A 17,719-nucleotide genomic window follows, 5' to 3' on the forward strand; every position below is an offset into this window, starting at 1 on the left:
GGGAGGCCACGCCCTGCTGAGCTCAGATATGGAGTCACTTTACTGGCAGCTAACACTGTGAAAAGAGGGGGGGAACAAACCATTATCTGGAGTTAAATGAGGGCATGCAAATTACTGCGGCTCGTAGAAAACAGGTGTGTTTTCTGATATTTGTTACAAAGCTGGCACAACTTCAAAAAGCACAAAAATTCTGCAGAAAAATGTCATAATCAAACCAAATATGCAGCAATGAACACTTTGTGATGTCCACTGTGCAATGTCACATTACTCTTGATGTGAACATGCAAATGCAGTTGTTTTTTTCATATTCAATAACTTTATCTAAATTACTCTCTGTGTCTAATCCAGTATATTTAATGATTCATTTCTCTTTTTCTGTCTCACTTTTTTTTGTATTTCAACCTGATTTGTGAGGGACTTGATTCAAATACTGATTTGTGGCAGGAAGAAACTAGCCAAGTATACAGTGCAAGTTTTAATGACTTGCTGCGGTGAGAACATCTGAACAGACATTTCAGTATCATTGGTCAGGAGATTCAGTGTCAACTGGAGCCCACCAGAGAGAGCGTCTTAAAGGATTCTCAGGTGGATCAGCATCCAACACGTGACTGTCACTCACACCCACCCACCCACCCACACACACACACACACACACACACACACACACACACACACACACACACACACACACACACACACACACACACACACACACACACACACACACACACACACACACACACACAATCCTGCTGACCAGCAGCAGCAGCAGCGGTCAGAGATGGCGTTGAGGTCGTGGCCCTGCAAGGATTTCCCAAACAAAACACGAACTCACTTTAAAGGGTTAAAGTGAATCACCATCACACACAAGAACATGTGATCACACACACGTGGCTCTTGTTTTGGGGAATACACAGGTAAATATATGGAATAAAAGGGCTGCTCACATATATATAAATGTATATATTATCACTCTATGTAACATTTACATTTGATCTGCTTCTATAAAAAAACTAAAACGATTTTTCAATTGTAATGATTTGACTTTTTGTACTAGGCAGTGATGAGCATGTATGCACCAAATTAAACAAACGTAGTGCTACATACATATTAATTCATTATGGAAAATATCAAATGCACAACCAATTTCGAATGTAACCTAATTACAAAAAATAGTGAAATTACAACTTTAAATGAAACTAACATGGCCACCAAGGGATTTGCCTTTATGCTATGTGAACAACAGATCTTTGAATATTTTAATGAAATGTGTTTCAACAGTGTCTCATAATTGCTGAATTCAACAAGGACAAACATTCATCCAACAAGTACAGAACAATTCCAGAATGACTCAACTGTACCGACCATGTTGAGATATATTCCAGTAAATTAAGAGATGGTTCATGTCATGAATAAATCTGCAGCACTCTGAATATCCTTCATTCACATTATACTTAATGTCTAATCTGCTTTATGTAAAATCATGTAAATGTGGCTGTGTGATGAAGTGTTTCTTCCATCCATTTTCTGTTTTGCCTTCATACAACTTTGAGTGATAGATTTGCACAATGGGAGGAAACTGGATTGCCCAAAGAAAAACCTGTGCATGCACAGGGTTAACATGCAAAAGCCCGCTCCACTTAGAATGGACTCAAGCCTGGACTCAAACCAGGGATCTTCTTGTACTGAGGTAAAAGTGCCAACCACATTAAAATGTTTATAGTTTCCACTTTGTTGTTGTTGTTGTGGAGAATGACATCCAAGATTATTTTCTGATGACATGGTCCCTCTTTTTTAAGATGAAGTTAAAAGTAAAATCAAGAACAAATTTCACAAAAGGAAACATTTTCTTGCACAGCCTGGTCTGTGCTAATTGTAGTCCTGGGAAGCCACTACCCTGCATGTTTGATGTCTCCCTGATCTGACACCTGATCATTATCAGGCATCTGCAGAGTCTAATGAGGACTCATTCATTTTAATCAGGCGCGCTGGAACCTGGACACATAAAACATGCAGAAGAGTGACTTCCCAGGATCGGGCACAGAAACCCTGCAAAGTATATCAATTACATCCGACACGATGATATCACTAAATACAGTATGATACAAAGTAATGGTAAACAATATGACGTAAAAGATTATGTGATATGGTGATAATAATGAGACATGATGCAATATGATGTTATACCTATAACACACACACACACACACACACACACACACACACACACACACACACACACACACACACACACACACACACACACACACACACACACACACACACACACACACACACACACACACACACACACAGCTGTGCCAAGGCTGAAGAGGAAAATTGGCAGCAGAGTCTTGCTCAGCCTTGTGACCGTGCTCTCTACTGAGCTGCACTCAATCAAGATGCCAGAGGAGTTCTGCAAGTCAATGGCATTTACTTGCGTGCGTACGTGCGTACGTGCGTGTGTTTGTTTGATGTGCTAGACTGGACCGTCCACTAGCTTTGAGATCTTAATCAAATCAAGAGAACTGGAGAGATGAATTCATTAAAAAATCAAAGATTGTTTTCCATATGAAGTACTTTACCAAGACAGACAAGAAAAAAAAATCTTCTGAAAGTGTGTTTCAGTTGTGTTGATGTTGATATTGTGCTTTCAGCTTCAGTCTGCTTGGGAAATAGAATCCTTTAAATTTCAGAGATCAATCAGTGTTTGTTGTCCTCTATAAATTTTAATCATGAACCGACTGTTCTCTTCTGGCCTTCGGTTGTCTGTCTGTAAAGAACCATACTGATTGCTTTGCACAACGGATTGTTCTGCTCAATTTCATTCGCTTTCCAGCAGCCGAGAAAGAAATGCTTCACTCTGACAGAAAATATGGAGCTACTATAATAATGGCTGATTCTTTCTTTATTATTTGACACAGTTTATACATTATATGTCAATTTACATGTAACTGTACAGACATATCGAGTTTTAAGACATTTAAGATCCACCACCTGATTTTGTTGGTATGGTACAGCAGAAAAAAACCTGACAAACGTCTAAAACATAACATAACGTTTCGTTACGTTACTAGTTTTTCAACTTAGAAAAATACATGTTGAGTCTAAAATTGCTGTAATCTTCCCATATCTTTCCATAGTCATATAACATGCATATTAAAATATTGTAACTGAACAGTTTTCATCAACTCCTGCATGCCTCATAGATTTTGATTTGAAGGATCAAAGTGCACCTCCTGTACTGAGGATTAAAGCTTTATGCTGACCTCTAGTGGTCATTGTAAGTATGACAGAAGCATTGAATAGAGGCAAGAACCTGGCGATTTGATTAAGACTACAATATTAGACCAAACAGTGATGATTTTTCAGTTTTTCATTATTTGCATAAAAATATATGAATAGTTTTTACAAGTTTAAAAAAACGTATTATTACCTAGTAGTTTAATGTTTCTGACTCTTTCTTGCCTCGTAGCCTTTGTTTGAAGTCAAGAATCTAATCAGAAATAAAAACACTATCAAGCAGTTTGGAGCCTTAATTTAACTAAACAACAATTATATAACAATGTTATTTGTAGGAAACAAGTAAATAAAGTGCATTCATTTCTTAAAGGGATCTCTAACTGTTACTGTTTCACATGTCCAGTTGTTTTGGTGTGTTAACATAAGTAAAGAGTGACAAAGTCATGTGATGGAGATTTCCAAAGATAAAGCTTATCGAACTAACTTCAAGGTAGAAGAATACACAAGGTCTATTGATTTGGACTGGTACCTTTTAAAGCAGGTACAAAGTGTTTCTGCCAGAAGGAATTGTCTGTTCTTCTTCCTCTGCTACTGTCAGAGCATCCGCTCAGTGTCGGATTAATACAACCTGCCTGTTTCTCATTCATCTCCCCTTTCACACACACCTCTATGTCTCTGTGTTTTCCTTTCTATATCTTTCAAATACATTCAAGTTCTCAAGACTTCTAAAGTTCCACTTGTGATTCTCGCACATTCATATCAATTCTCATCTGACCGCAGTATAAAGTACACATGGATTTTTGTTTGGGGTTTTTTGCAATAAAGCTAAAGATGTAAAAACACCGGTATGGTCCACACGGGGTGAAGTGTTTACTCAATGTCATCTGCTTGTGTCACAGCTGTTCCTCCGGATCTGAATCCTTCCCGGGTAATAGACGGGTATAAAGAAGGGATGCGACAGAGCAGAGCCCAGAGAGATGCGATTTGAGGGCTCATACTCCAGCATCCTCTCCAAGAGATCAAACAACTGGTGGTGCTCCGTCCCGTGTGACAACAAATACTTCTGGAAAACCAAGAGAAACATATTATTCTAAAGGAGCAGATACAATAGCTACACTTTAAAATGGCTGCGCCTGTCTCAGCTCACTCTTAAAGGTTTGCACTTGGATTTAACGTGGCGTCCGGCTTTGGAGTGTTCGTTCCAATCTAGACGGCCACGGTGGAAATACCTCTGCTTCCTGCGAAGTTCAGATCAGACGGCGTTAGATGAAAAGCGTCACTTAGTGTCGGAAAGAAATGCGTATGAGAGCGATACCTGCTCCTCTGGATCATTCTCAGAGGAAATGGTCCCTGAATTCTCTCCATCATGGCAAGATGCTCCGTGTTGTCATGAGTCTGCAGGTGCACAGAGGAACAAGTGAAGAACAGCAATATCAAGATCATCTGGCTTTTTAATATGCTGTGAACCTGACCTGGAAGAGCGTGAAGCCTTTGTAGTATTCAAACAGGATGCAGCCGATGCTCCACACATCACACGGTTGACTCCAGCCCAACTCTGCAGGGGGAGGGAGGAGCCACACAACCAGCTAAATAAGGCCGACAAGTCAGGGTGACAACTCCAAATCAGCGTCTCTTACCCAGAATGACCTCTGGGGCTCGGTAGTGACGCGTAGAGATCACGGCAGAATGATGCTCGTGGTCGAAAGTTGCGCTGCCAAAATCAACAAGCCGCACTGTGGTGTCTTTTATTCTCCTCTCGTTACACTTCTACACAAGAGACATGGAAAAGTCAAACAACTATGTAATGACCGTATAATCAATAGAAAAATCGATAGGCTGAGGAATAGAGAAGCATTACTGCAGTGAAAAGTGAGAGGAGAGGAAACATAAGACCCTCAAAACAAGCCAACAGTTCAGACTGATATATTAAGCTCCAAATATATGTTTATTTCTCTGCCAAACAATCTTGTTTTTGGCATCATCTCGGTTGTATACAACTGCAATCATCCATAAGGCTCGAGTTGAAATAAAAAATGACTTTTTTCATGAATAGAAATGATATTTTGAGTTTCCTTTCCCAGGATGAGACTCATTGTCCCATCAAGGTCAACAAACACAGCTCGCAGTTTCCCTGGATGGAAATGTGCCTGTAAACGGAGCACATGTGGGAGGCTCGCAGTTCTGCTGAGATAAATTTGCATGCAAATCGGCAACAACAAAGTAATCCCTGCTTATTTAACGTCCCGATCTGCTTCCACCCTGCAGGTTTCAGTGCGTGCAGCTGTTGCTGACCTTCTCGGCGTTGTATACAATGGAGAAGTCTGAGTTGACAAAGAGGATGTTCTCAGGCTTCAGGTCGGTGTGAGTCAGCTTGTTGTCATGGAGAACTGCAGAGGAGATGGAGCGGGGTGGGGGGGGGGGGGGGGGGGGGGGGGTGGGGGGGGGGGGGGGGGGGGAGACGGTGAAGTGAGATTCGTCAGGAGCCGACGCCCTCAACTGGTCAAACTCCTCCAGTTCGCTGAAGCAGGACGTCACAGTAGATTTATGGGGGCAATTAAACGCTCTGGAGGAAAACAGTGGCCTTGATGAAGTGTGTGATGACATGTTTATTAGACAGCAGGAAATCTTTGACGAGTGCGTTTGATGATGGTTGTGTTTGTGACTCTTCTGTTGCTTTAGGAAGCGATAGTGTTAAATGACAGCTGTCGTCCATAATGTTTTATTTAAAAGCTGTTTACGTGACTGAATGATTGCAGATCGCAGTGAAATAATTAAATGTTTACAATCAAATGTAATGGATATATAGTGGTGCATAACAAATTATTAAAGATTGAACGTTTTGCTATTCTAGCAACCCGACTCATAAACTGTAAATAAATTTATTTATGTGTATTTATGTACTTTTTAAAAGTATCACTTTGCTTCATCAAATACAAATAACCAGATATAAAACATTTGAGAAAGACGTAGAAAGAACATGTCTTATTTGATTAACATTTATCATAAATGTTTCATCACTGAATAGACAGTAAAGGTAATGAAGACAAAGTAAAACAAGCTCCAAAGAACAACTATAAATATGATAATTGCAGGCCTGAACATGAGGATATTCCCACCAGTCTCCCACATTCAAAAGTGAAATTTTCTGAATTTTTTACTGAACCTCTGATAATGTCTTTAGCAGAGAAAAGAAATTAGGGGACCAATGGGATTCTTTTTCCCAGCAATATCATTTATTTTCAACTATCAAGAAGAAATTGTGATAAAAAGAAATAAATGGAGGGTTGAACTGTATATTAAATAAATATACTTTTTTTTTTTCTTAAACTGGACTAATTGTAAGTTGAATGACATCAAAATGGCTTAAAAAAGAAACTTCAGTAGTAATCTAACAGTTGAGAGTAAAAATCGTCTTTTCAAGGAAAATACTCGATATAAATTAGAAAATGTGATCACCGTGCTGTTGACTTGTTTTTCTGACACTACTCTGACGGAGGGGTAAAATTGACAGTCTTGTTATGAAGGAAGATAATGGATTAGCCTTTTCTCAATATTTGCACAAAATTGTGTTGTAATTTGTGTCTGAATCATTAGCAGCACAAGAAGCTTTAAAAAGTCTCAAATGTAATCAGTTCATCTTCCCTAAAGATGTACTGAGATATTAAAATAACAGGACAATAAAATGTCTCTGGCTGAAAGTAAACAACAGTGTTGAGTGATAGTGAAACTGTGAGATAATAAGATTTCCTATTAGACCTGATCAAAGAACAGAAGTTAATGTTAATCAATGCTTATAGAATTTGTGCTTTTTTTTTCTCATGCTGTTACTGAATTTCAGCAGGTGACCTCAGGTGTCTGCAGCTCTATTGGTGAGGCGACAGTGGATAAGCTGCTTACAGTCTTCACTGACATGGATCCTGAGGTACAGCAGGCGAAAAGAAAGTGATTCTGTGCGGTGACTGTGATGCACATTGGACTCACAGCTGACAGCGTGGCAGATCTGCTGGGCCATGTGTCGGAGCTGCTTTATTGGATAAGGCAGGAAGTTGTTTGACTTCAGGAAGTCGAAGGTGCTGAGAGAGAGCAGCTGGAAGGAGATGCACACGTGGCCGTAGTAGTTAAACCAGTCGAGCATCTGCACACAGTTGCTGACATGGAGAGAGAAATAAGACGTGAAACTCATCAAACTGTCACAGGTTTTTTTTTTTTTTTTCACAGTCTGTTCCCCTAATGTGCCACCCCCTCATGCTTCCTCATGTTGTGGCGTGTCATGTCAGGTCTAGTCATGTCTTGTATCACCATGTCTTAAATTAATAGTTTCAGGTTTGAGTTCCCTGTGGTTGATTCTGGGACTGCAACTGTAAAAAGAAATAAAATAAATTGTGTTTTTCTATCATCTCCTTCAGAGTTGTTGCCCGGTGCAGCGATGCACTGCCCCCAGTGCTCCTACCTGAGCTAATCCACATGAAACATTGGCAATACAACGTCCCTGATGGTGTTCAGACAAATCACATCTCAAGTGTCCATCATGACAACAAGTCCACTCACAGGGTCTTGAATATGGGTGAATTTTGGTCCTATCTCTGTTGGACGTCTACTTTTTGCTCTTCCCAGAGACGAAGGTCCAGCTCATGGGGGATTGTTTCCACTTGAAGAAAGCGATTGAAACATTGAGAGACAAAACTGACTTCCAGGGAGCGTTCCACACATGGCAGGAGCACTGGGATCCGCGTATTTCTGCTCAGTGGAACTTTAGAGGAGATAGAGGCGATTCTCAAATCAGAGACGTTTTTTTGATCACACTTTGTCTGTTCATGTCTGGTTTCCTGCTTCTCCTCTCTTCTCAGGTGTCATGCCTCTCCACCCTCAATAATCGAAGATGAAGTTTAAGTCTCATCTTGTTTTGGTCCATTTGTTTGCTTTTCATGTCCCTCCTAGTAATCCATTCCTTCTCTTGTTTCAAGGCCTATTGGTGTTGGTTTCTTGTCAGTTTAGTTTTGAATGTTGAATTTTTGTCATCGTTTCATTGGACTGTTTTCAGCAGTCTGTACCCTTCTTCTAGTCATCGGTCCTGACATCCTGACATGAAACAAGAAGCAGCTCCACATGGATCAAAATCTCAAAGCGACTCACTGTAGCCTGTGTGGATCTTTCTCGCTGATCATTTCCAGCACGCTGACTTCCAATTTGGCTGCTTCTCTGTATTTCTCCAGGTTCTTAATGATCTTCAGTGCGATCTGACCTCCTCCTCTGTGGGTTTAAACAGTGCGATTAAAAATAACATCCCGCTCTCTCTGCACACCAGTTCGGCTTGAGGTTAAATGGTTACCTGCCGTGGTCCAAACACTGCACCACTTTTCCAAATGTCCCCTCACCTAATGTGTCGAGTATCTCGTCTGTAAGACACATTGAGATCAAATTAGACGAGGAGCGCTTCACAGAGGCTGCTCACTCTCACAGCGGCTCCGACACCTACATCTCTCTTGGAGGACATCCCCGTTATTGTAGATCAGGTGACCATTTTCGGTGTCCTTCTCGTTGTAGCCCGGAGCCTCTTCTCTGCTCCGCTGCAAAGTCAATCACATCATATTAATAACACATTTTATTTATCAGATGTCTACGTGAATATGTTTAAAAAAACAAAAAAATCAAAAACAGTGCATCTGTTATAACATTACTGAAAAGTTCATTCGTCTAATTTTGACTTGTATATAAACGTACAAGATTCAAGTGTTCTTTTGTATGTAATTGTGATAATTATGGAATAAATAAGGCCTGAAATAAGTTGCTAAGTAACATTAAAATATCCAGAAGTTTCACCTCTTTAAAACTGTATTCCTGCACTGGCCTGTCACTTTTTACTTGCAAACCTGCAGACACAGTAACACTTGACCTCAGTGCATGAAAGGGCAAAGGTCACCAGATGGATGGACCAGGCTTGCAGCCACAACTGACGTAGTAAAGGTTAAACTTGTTGACCTAAAGTTGTTCTAAGGGAAGTTAATAAGACAAACCAAATGACTTGAGGCCCCTTTGGAAGAGCTGAGACTCTATTTCCATCTGCATACTGAGACTGTAATTAATATCAGAAGCTCGGCGTGTGAGTTAGTGAGGAGACACGGGTCACAAAATAGACACAAAAGCTAGACTGACCCATATAAACACGGCCTGCTTGAAGTGCGTGCTTCGCAAAAGTTTGAAACACAAAAACGTAGAAAGTGGAGGAAAGCGGCAAAACGCATGCAGAGTGAATCCAGATACTCACAGACAAGCAGAGGCAAATACAGTCCAGAAAGCCCTTATACAAAGAGTACAGCTCCGTCTTTCCCATCACACAGATTCGCTCCGGGGAAGGTCGAGCTCGAGTGGGAGAGAAGTGGATGAAGTGATGTTGCACTGAGGTGAAGGAGGGAGGCACAAACACTAACGCGGCACTTCAAGGAGCTGTGGAGTGAAAAAGGCTGCATGGGCCGATGAATACTAAAGTAAGAACAGAACAGAACAAAAAAAGAAGAAAAACTCGAGGACAGACTAAAAAAAATTGCTTGCAGTGTTGTCAGCAGAAAGCAAAATGAGAAAGAGAGACAAGTTTGCCACGAAAAGAAACTCAACAAAAACAATCACAAAGACAAAAACTTCAAAGTACAAATGAAACAAACTGAACAAGACGGACGAAGCAGACAAACAGAAAGAGACGCACAGAAATGAGACGGGAGTCGGGCGACGGAGAGAGAGAGAGAGAGAGAGAGAGAGAGAGAGAGAGAGAGAGAGAGAGAGAGAGAGAGAGAGAGAGAGAGAGAGAGAGGGAGGGAGAGAGAGAGGGAGAGAGAGGGAGAGAGACAAATGCTAATAATAAACTCTGGCCACACAACCCCCTGAGAAAGTGTTTAGAAGAGAATCAAGATGTGGTCTGGAGGAGGAGGAGGAGGGCGACGCAGATCCTGTTTCACTCAACTTACTTGCCGTCCTCCTTGCACCTCCTTAACCCGGGCAGCATGTTTGACCACACCTGTCCTCCTGCGTACGTCGCTCAATATACAGTTTGGCTCGTGCTTTCTTCACAGAAATAACAGACGGAGTCAGTAAAATGCTTTTATTTGGAAAGAATGCAAAACTCTTAACAGGGATTGTTTTTTCTCTGCCATGCACAAAACAATGAGGTGAACTCAGGAGAAACATCACCAACGCAACAATAAAACTCTTCAAATATTAATCTGAAGTCTAATCAAGTTGATAAAGCTCATTGGGTGTATAAGAAACATGGAAAAACAGTGTGAAAAATGTAATCGATTCATAAAAAACATTTTTTTTATAAAATCCTTTAAAAATTGCAATAATTTCATGCCAAACGGCTGCGTTCTGCATTTGATGCAGTTTGAATCCACCGTCCATGAACGAAACACCAGAACTCTGGGGACAGACACGATTCTAGATCATGTGCATCTCTCTGTAGTTTGAAAGTGGTGATATCCAGATGTCACCGTATGGCTCATCCTGCTCTGCGCGCAGCTTCCTTTCTGATAAATCCTCTGCACACAAACAGTTCTCAGTGTTGACACTGAAGCATCAGCACAATCTAAATACGAGCAACAATTTGAATAAGGAGTGAAACTCCTTCTTACCCAGCAGCCTGTGAAAAGCGTTACTGACAGTCCTGCGGTCCACACCGGGAGGCAGAAGAGAGTGGAACAGAATGGGAGCCTCCTCATGCTCCGGCAGGAACCTGAAGACGCAAACACACACTTCAATTCATTCATTCATCGTCTAACTCAGAGAGGAGAGAAAACAGAAGAGAGACACGCAACGGTGACATCTGAATGTATGAGAATTGAACAGAGAGGAGCGAGTCGGACTTATAGTCATTCTGGTATATTTGTTGATCTTAATCAATGAATAAAAACCGCCACAGTGCAGATTCCTGATTAGAGGGTTAGGAATTAAAATGTTTTGAATAGTTAGTACAGATTACCTTGAAGACCCTACTTCCACCTCTGGGATGTCCTGCAGTGCAGAAACAGACCTGGAAACTGACGACCTGCCAACAAATATATGTGCACATTTATTTACTTACAAGGGAACTCACACACTCGCACACTCACATGGTTCTGTCTCAGTCACCTACCCTTCTCTCTCAAAGGAGTACACAGGGGAGATTTCCCGAGACACCTCCCGTTGGTCAGAACTCTCTAGGGGCAGTGTACCCTGGGCTGGACACACACACACACACACACACACACACACACACACACACACACACACACACACACACACACACACACACACCTTGATTAGATTTGTCTTGTTATCAATTAACAATATGCAAATATTTTACCTGAATCCTCAAACATCTTCTCCTCTGCCGCTTCACTCAGGGCCTGCACACACACACACACACACACACACACACACACACACACACACACACACACACACACACACACACACACACACACACACACACACACACACACACACACACACACACACACACACACACACACACACACGTTGTTGAACTTGTGACATATCCCGCCGTCCCCACCGCACAATTAAACAAGCGCACGGTCACACCTCTTCAGAGCCGCGCTCCTGCTCTTTTTCAGCCTCCTCCATCTTCTCACGCTCTCTTTCCCGCTCTGAGTCTGTGGACTCGGGCCCTCGCTCCCCGACCTGCAGGTCCGAGCCTGACACCGGCGTGATGATGGCAGCCTGTCGCCATAGAAACTGAATCTCTTCAGGCAAGACTGCAGGGGAAAAAAAACAAAAAACAGCGCTGAGTTTATTTTTGAAAAGGTCACTGAAGTCACGTTCTGGAGCTGCAGCTGATTGTGAGAAGTGTGAGGAAAAAAGCAGAATTCCAGGGTCCATATTATCCAGTGACATCTGGGAATATCTGAATAGATGAACTGATGTTCAGTGTGGCTCGATCAGACGTCTGCAACCTTTATGACCAAATAAGTCCTTTTTATGACTTTTCACCAAATCCAATATAACTAGAGCAATCCATCCATCTCAGGCTTCTTAAAGCTGTTTTAGCAGGTTTTTTTCACCATTTCTTCTTGTTTTAGTTATTTTTCTCCATTTTAGCCATTTTAGTTGTTGTGCCTTTTTTCTAATAAAAAAAAAAAAAAAGAAGTCCTTTTTAGCAAAGAGTTAAAAGTTCTTTAGAAAATGACTTTTTGCACATAAATAAAACAAAAAAAAACAAGATCAAATGTTTATTTAGGTATAATTTTGTGAAGGTTACAGTGAGCCAGAGGCTGCAGGCCCCAAGGCTCGATAAAGTATTATATTCATAAGGAAAACTTTGTGTTTGTGTGTTACTGACAGCTGCAGCAGGGCGAGTTGAAGAGCGCAGCGGCGGGGATCCTCTGGGAAAAAGGGAAAACGGATTGTTTGGTCTCGATGAGAGGATTGCTGATCTGCTGCCTCAACGCCTCCTCAGAGAGTTGCGTCTCCGGGTCGAGGAAGATCAGCTGCCTCCTCCTCGTGGGCTTGACCTCCGGAGTCAACGGATCCTGGTGGCAGGAAAAGACCGGCAGAGAATTTAATGAGATATTTGCCGTTTCACTGGTTTCATCAATCAGAGGAGGGGAAAGTGCAACACAATGTTTGCTTCATATAAAACACAGTGTGAAAGTTTAGTTTTACTCTAGTAAAAGTATAAAGTGATGATTGGTGCAGTAATGTTTTCAGCCATGTGGTTCCTCACGTATGCATGATTTAAAACTATATCTAATACAACAATATTTTAAATTTCTTCTTCTAATTAGTAGAAGAAGTCAAGGCGTTGGTGTTTTACAATGTGAAAATCAACAACTGATAATATTTTGCAGATTGTGCCATTAATGCTTGAAATTAACATGAAAATACATCATTACATAGTCGGTGCTCCTGACTGATATTTATCATCGTTTGACGTTTACGTCTGTTCCCCTGCCAGTTACTCTACTGTCTTTTTGTGAAACACATTACACTCAGTAATTATCATCTGCAGATTTAGTAGAAATACGAACCTTGCCAGGAACTGGTACCTTGTGCGCCACTCTCAGGGGACGCTTCTTCCGGCGCCCTCCAGTGGGGGGAGGGGAGGGGAACCCAGGCTCGTGAACGGGTGTGAGCAAGCCGCTGGGCGGTTCGGGCCGCTCTGCCGGCACAGCAAGCTCCTCTGGGAGCATCAACTCTTCACCGGACACAGTGGCGGGCGGCAATCTGACACACGGGAACCACCAGGTTGTTGTTTTGCATCTAAACAAGGTTGATTCTGTTTGTGTGTGGATTGTTTTTACTCAATGGTGGATCCAGTGGGAGTCTTTGTTCTGTCTTTCTTCTCTCGTTCTTCCCTTCCCACTTCTCTTTCCTGTTCTTCTGGTACCTCCAACTCACCTGTTGAAGGGTCAGAGAAGGTCGTTAGTTCATGTTTCATTTGGAGATAAGCGCTCGTGATTCAGCCACACACCTTCAGGAAAGTGATCACTTTGTTCCATAAGGAAGTCAAGGATTTGTTCCTGATCGCCGAGTTCCTCGTCCTTAAACTAGCAAAAAGACGCAGGTTTGTGGGGATATAGATCTGAGATTGTGGATTTGTTTCAGGTGGGTTCGTCTGGACGGTGACACCTCTGGGGCGGGGAACGCGACGGGCTCGGTCTCTCTCATCGTGATGCTCTCCTGAGACGCAGTGATGCCTGGGGAAGAGAGAAGAGGTGGCATTAATGAAAGGCCATAGCTTCAACAGCCACGCCATCCAGCGAAGCCAGAGGGAGAAAAATACGTCTAATCAAGCAGAAATGAGAGCGCTCGCGTCTGCCAAACAAACTCTGGCTGCACAGCCGCGTCTGACCAGCTTCTGCCAATTAGGAGGATGTTGCTGAAGGCGGTCTGGCCCGCTCTGCCCTGACCCGTCGCGAGCTTCTGCTCGCCATTGGTATTCCGCTGCATATCGTCGCACACACTCCAACATACTGTACATCTCTATACACATTTCCACAGTTGTAATTAGGTTGTTTTTTTTTCTATTCCACAGATTTTGTGCATAAATTGTAGAATTCCACGTATCTCATGTATTGTTGTATCACATGAAATATTAAAGAAAAGCCAGTGAGTTGATGTTGTGCTGTCAGATGAGTCCGTCTGCTCTGTACCTGTATGATGCAGACAGATAAGGGAATTATTATAATTGCTCTAAATAAATAATGTCTCATTTTGAGATACTTGATTTGTTGAGACACGTAAATGAGTTCCAGTATTTCACACTAATTTGTCCGCTGCTGACCGACAGTGGACAAATCAGTGTGAAGGAAACCGGAGTACACAGAGAAAACCTCCACACACGCAGGAAGAACATGCAAATCCCACACAGAAAGGCCGAGCCAGCATTTAACCCCATTATCTTCTCACTATGAAGGTTGACCACTGAGCGGCCCTTTAGGAATAGTGGCTACTTGCAATGTCGTCCCATGTTCCATGGACAGGACCATTGGTGGGTCAGTTTTGTTCGGTTCAACAAAGATGTCAACATATAATGTATGTCTAAATGGAGCAACAAAGACTAAAAGATACAGAGCAATAGCAAGCAAATCTTATCTCTATTTATAAGGGATTTTAATGTCAAATGATTGATTTCACCTTTTGTGAATGAAATGATATTAAATATATTGAGGGATTTGGTCAGTTGTCGTTTTTTTCCCCCAGAGTAAATCTAATTTTTACCCCAGCAGTGACCCACTGCCCTGAGGAGATCATTATTTTCATGTCATTCCAGCTTGTCATGACATCCTACCATCCTCAGCAGCATCTGCAGCAGCAGCTGGGCTCCTCACTTCAGGACGATCAGGAGTGGAATCTCTCAGATAGTCCCAACTCACCTGAGAAACAAGAAAACTAACAGTGAATCTATTTCCTCTGACTGTCTATTTCCTGTTGCTTCCCCTTCCACATTTAAAATCCACTGCTGTGTGTTACTGTGTATTTTTTCACCTGGATCAGTGCACTGGGGCTGGGCACAGTTTCCTGCATGTACAAGACTCCAAACAGAGGGTCAGGAGCTCCTTCTGCCTCCTCCATCGCGGCCAGAGCATCGGGCAGGACCACCGGCGGCCTGGAAGCAAACAGGAGGCTCAGCAGGAGTCAACGTGCAGCCTGTTGAAATGTCGAGCAGCTGCTCTCACCTGCTGGCGTCCATGTCAATTCTCTGCGAGGTCCTTTTTTTCATCAGCTTGGTCACAATGAACTGAATCTCCTCTGAAATGACCACGGGTTCAAGATCAAGACCGAGACCGACGCCTGCTCTCAGTCTGCTGACTGAGCGTTCTTACCCAGGAGAAGAACGCACTGCCGGTGGTACACCACGATGACGCCATACTGGAGCTGGCAGGAGAGGTAGAGGGAGAAACGGGGTCGTGGCAGGTCCGGCCGGGGCGGTGGGACGCGCTGCAGCACGTAGTCCAAGATCCCATCACTGGACGGGAGCGAGCGGTAAAGGAATAAATGCACCAGCTGGTCATATGAGAAAATAACGCTGGTAAAGACTCACCAAGTGTTTCCAACGTCGACTTTCAGGAATTCCCTGCGAGGAACTTTGATGCCTTTTGTAGCAACGAGCCTGGAGAAGGAAAACAGAGCCAAGATGAAACCTCGTTTCATGTATTATGGAGGCGAACTAACACAATAAATATGCAAAGGAGGACGAGGGGATCTACTTTGTTGTTTTTATAACACGGAATATAAAACTAACACTGAATAAATATGCAATTAAAAGTTGAAAATGAAACATTTTCTGAGGCTTTTGTTCATCAGCAAGGTGTTTCAGGTTAAAACTGACTGTAGAAAACAGCCCGGCTCAGCCAGTGTTAATGCATGAGGAGTCATCTCTCCATTAATAACAGAAGCACGACTGAAAACACAGAACAACCACACAGACAATCCAGAGGCACTTTGCTTCAGGATGGTTGTGCCTTTTGCCTCCAAGCCAGTTCACACAGGCATCTACTCTACATGGACCCAAGTGCTGAGACCCACTGTGGATTTACACACCGATCAGCCATAACATTATGACCACTGACGAGTCAAGTCATTAATACTGGTTTAGTGGCATCAGGCTGGCAGACATCAGGCAGACTTGGAGGACATTTCGTCCTCAAAGCTGATGTGTGAAAGTATAAATACTTTGTTTTAAAAGAGGGAAATCCATTTAAACACATTTTAAATGTAACTACTAACCACTAATACTGTAACTACACTATTAAATTGAAAATTTCATAGGTAAAACTGATATTCTGTCACTTTGCTTGGATGTATGTGCTCAGTGTATCAGATCAAATATGGTGCCAGTTTGCTAGAAGCCTATCTTCATTTTTCTGGAGAGGACTACTTAATGTTGAAGAGACAAAATCAAATCCATAAGTTACCAAATATGAAAACTGGTAAGTTAAATGGTTAAATAACTTATGAGATTACTTTTGTGTGTTCAGTCCCCCCCCCCCCCCCCTTCATCAAAGCGGTTTAAAAAAAAAGAAAGAAAAAAAAAACTTCAAACCTTTAGCGTCTATGTTTACCTTTAAGCTGCACCTGCACTCCACCATCTGTCTTTTAACTGAATCCGATTCAAATGAAGGGAAAGTTCTGGATAAATGCAGAAATCCACCAAACCATTTGAAAAAAAGTTTTAACTAGTTTGTATTTAGTAAAAGGTCAAAGGAAACCTTCCTCATCCCTGTTATCTTTTACCGTACTATTTTAATCACTTAAAATGACTTTTAACGTTTGTTCAATGTCAAGAGTTTGGCACAAAATGTAATGACTCATTTACAAAGAGAGTTTTGGGGCGTTTTTAATAGTTGGATCCTACATTTAGTGTCTAAAAGGTCCACAAGCAAGGAAAAAACTGATTAGGTTGGTTCGATGTATTGACAATTAAAACTCACAGAAACTAAATGAAAATAGTAGTAAAGAAATTTTCACTCACCAGATGGTAGAAAAACATCCCGAATGACGCTTTAAAACTGAGGGGTAGTAAAACATGGTGGCAGATTTGGAATAAAACCGAAAAGAATCTGCAGGTAAAAAAGGATAAATTCCAACTTCTGCTCAACAGAGACACATGCACGCGCGTGCACACACAGTGATTGAGGGTTACTGTAAGGCAGACGCTGATTGGTCAGTTAATCTGGTACACGCCCCTTTATTTGATTGACATATGGACAAAAGACTGCAACTAAAATTATTTTTATTTTAAATCAATTGCGTGATTAATCTTTCCCAAAGACTTTGATGCCTCCATTCAGGTCATTTCAAGAAAACAATTTATTGTGATGCAGAAACAAATGAATAAAATGAGACAAATCTAATACTAAAATATATATATATATAAAAAAAACAAATGAAGACACGAGACAGCTGTAATACAATTTGAAGCATAGCTTGAAAAAAAAGAAAAGAAAACCTTGTAAGCCCACATTAATTCAGTAAAGGGGACCAA

The 17,719-nt window shown here is 41.8% G+C and overlaps 2 protein-coding genes across 2 annotated transcripts; both read right to left on the bottom strand.

Annotated features, from left to right (window-relative positions):
* Positions 1 to 2,875: 2,875 nt before the first annotated feature.
* clk2b (CDC-like kinase 2b) lies at positions 2,876 to 9,949 on the bottom strand. Its single transcript, XM_080471909.1, has 11 exons — positions 9,509 to 9,949; positions 8,720 to 8,810; positions 8,573 to 8,639; positions 8,377 to 8,493; positions 7,225 to 7,391; positions 5,536 to 5,630; positions 4,881 to 5,010; positions 4,716 to 4,798; positions 4,559 to 4,638; positions 4,391 to 4,481; positions 2,876 to 4,306 (listed from the first exon to the last, which is right to left on the bottom strand). The coding sequence occupies exons 1-11, from the start codon at positions 9,572 to 9,574 to the stop codon at positions 4,124 to 4,126; spliced, it is 1,170 nt and encodes a 389-aa protein (XP_080328035.1). The 5' UTR covers positions 9,575 to 9,949; the 3' UTR covers positions 2,876 to 4,123.
* Positions 9,950 to 10,671: 722 nt separating this feature from the next.
* LOC308115120 (meiotic recombination protein REC8 homolog) lies at positions 10,672 to 17,262 on the bottom strand (the record flags this gene model as incomplete). The annotated part of the gene is made up of 14 exons (XM_080472469.1): positions 10,672 to 10,772; positions 10,866 to 10,966; positions 11,213 to 11,278; positions 11,366 to 11,445; positions 11,815 to 11,987; positions 12,572 to 12,761; positions 13,278 to 13,455; positions 13,853 to 13,928; positions 15,023 to 15,107; positions 15,220 to 15,340; positions 15,411 to 15,483; positions 15,558 to 15,700; positions 15,776 to 15,844; positions 17,207 to 17,262. 14 exons carry the CDS (start codon positions 17,260 to 17,262, stop codon positions 10,672 to 10,674), a joined length of 1,512 nt encoding a protein of 503 aa, XP_080328595.1.
* Positions 17,263 to 17,719: the final 457 nt, after the last annotated feature.

Source organism: Lipophrys pholis, assembly GCF_963383615.2.
Source record: "Lipophrys pholis genome assembly, chromosome: 9".
NCBI classification, from domain to species: Eukaryota; Metazoa; Chordata; class Actinopteri; order Blenniiformes; family Blenniidae; genus Lipophrys; species Lipophrys pholis.

Bases quoted from the DNA above. Each gene is read 5' to 3' on its own strand.
- clk2b (XM_080471909.1), bottom strand. From the start codon at position 9,574: ATGGGAAAGACGGAGCTGTACTCTTTGTATAAGGGCTTTCTGGACTGT. The intron at 5,631-7,224 runs GTGAGTCCAATG...TCTCCTCTGCAG, and splicing joins GATCTGCCACGCTGTCAGCT to TTCTCCATGACAACAAGCTG. The intron at 4,307-4,390 runs GTGAGCTGAGAC...TTGGTTTTCCAG, and splicing joins CCAAGTGCAAACCTTTAAGA to AAGTATTTGTTGTCACACGG.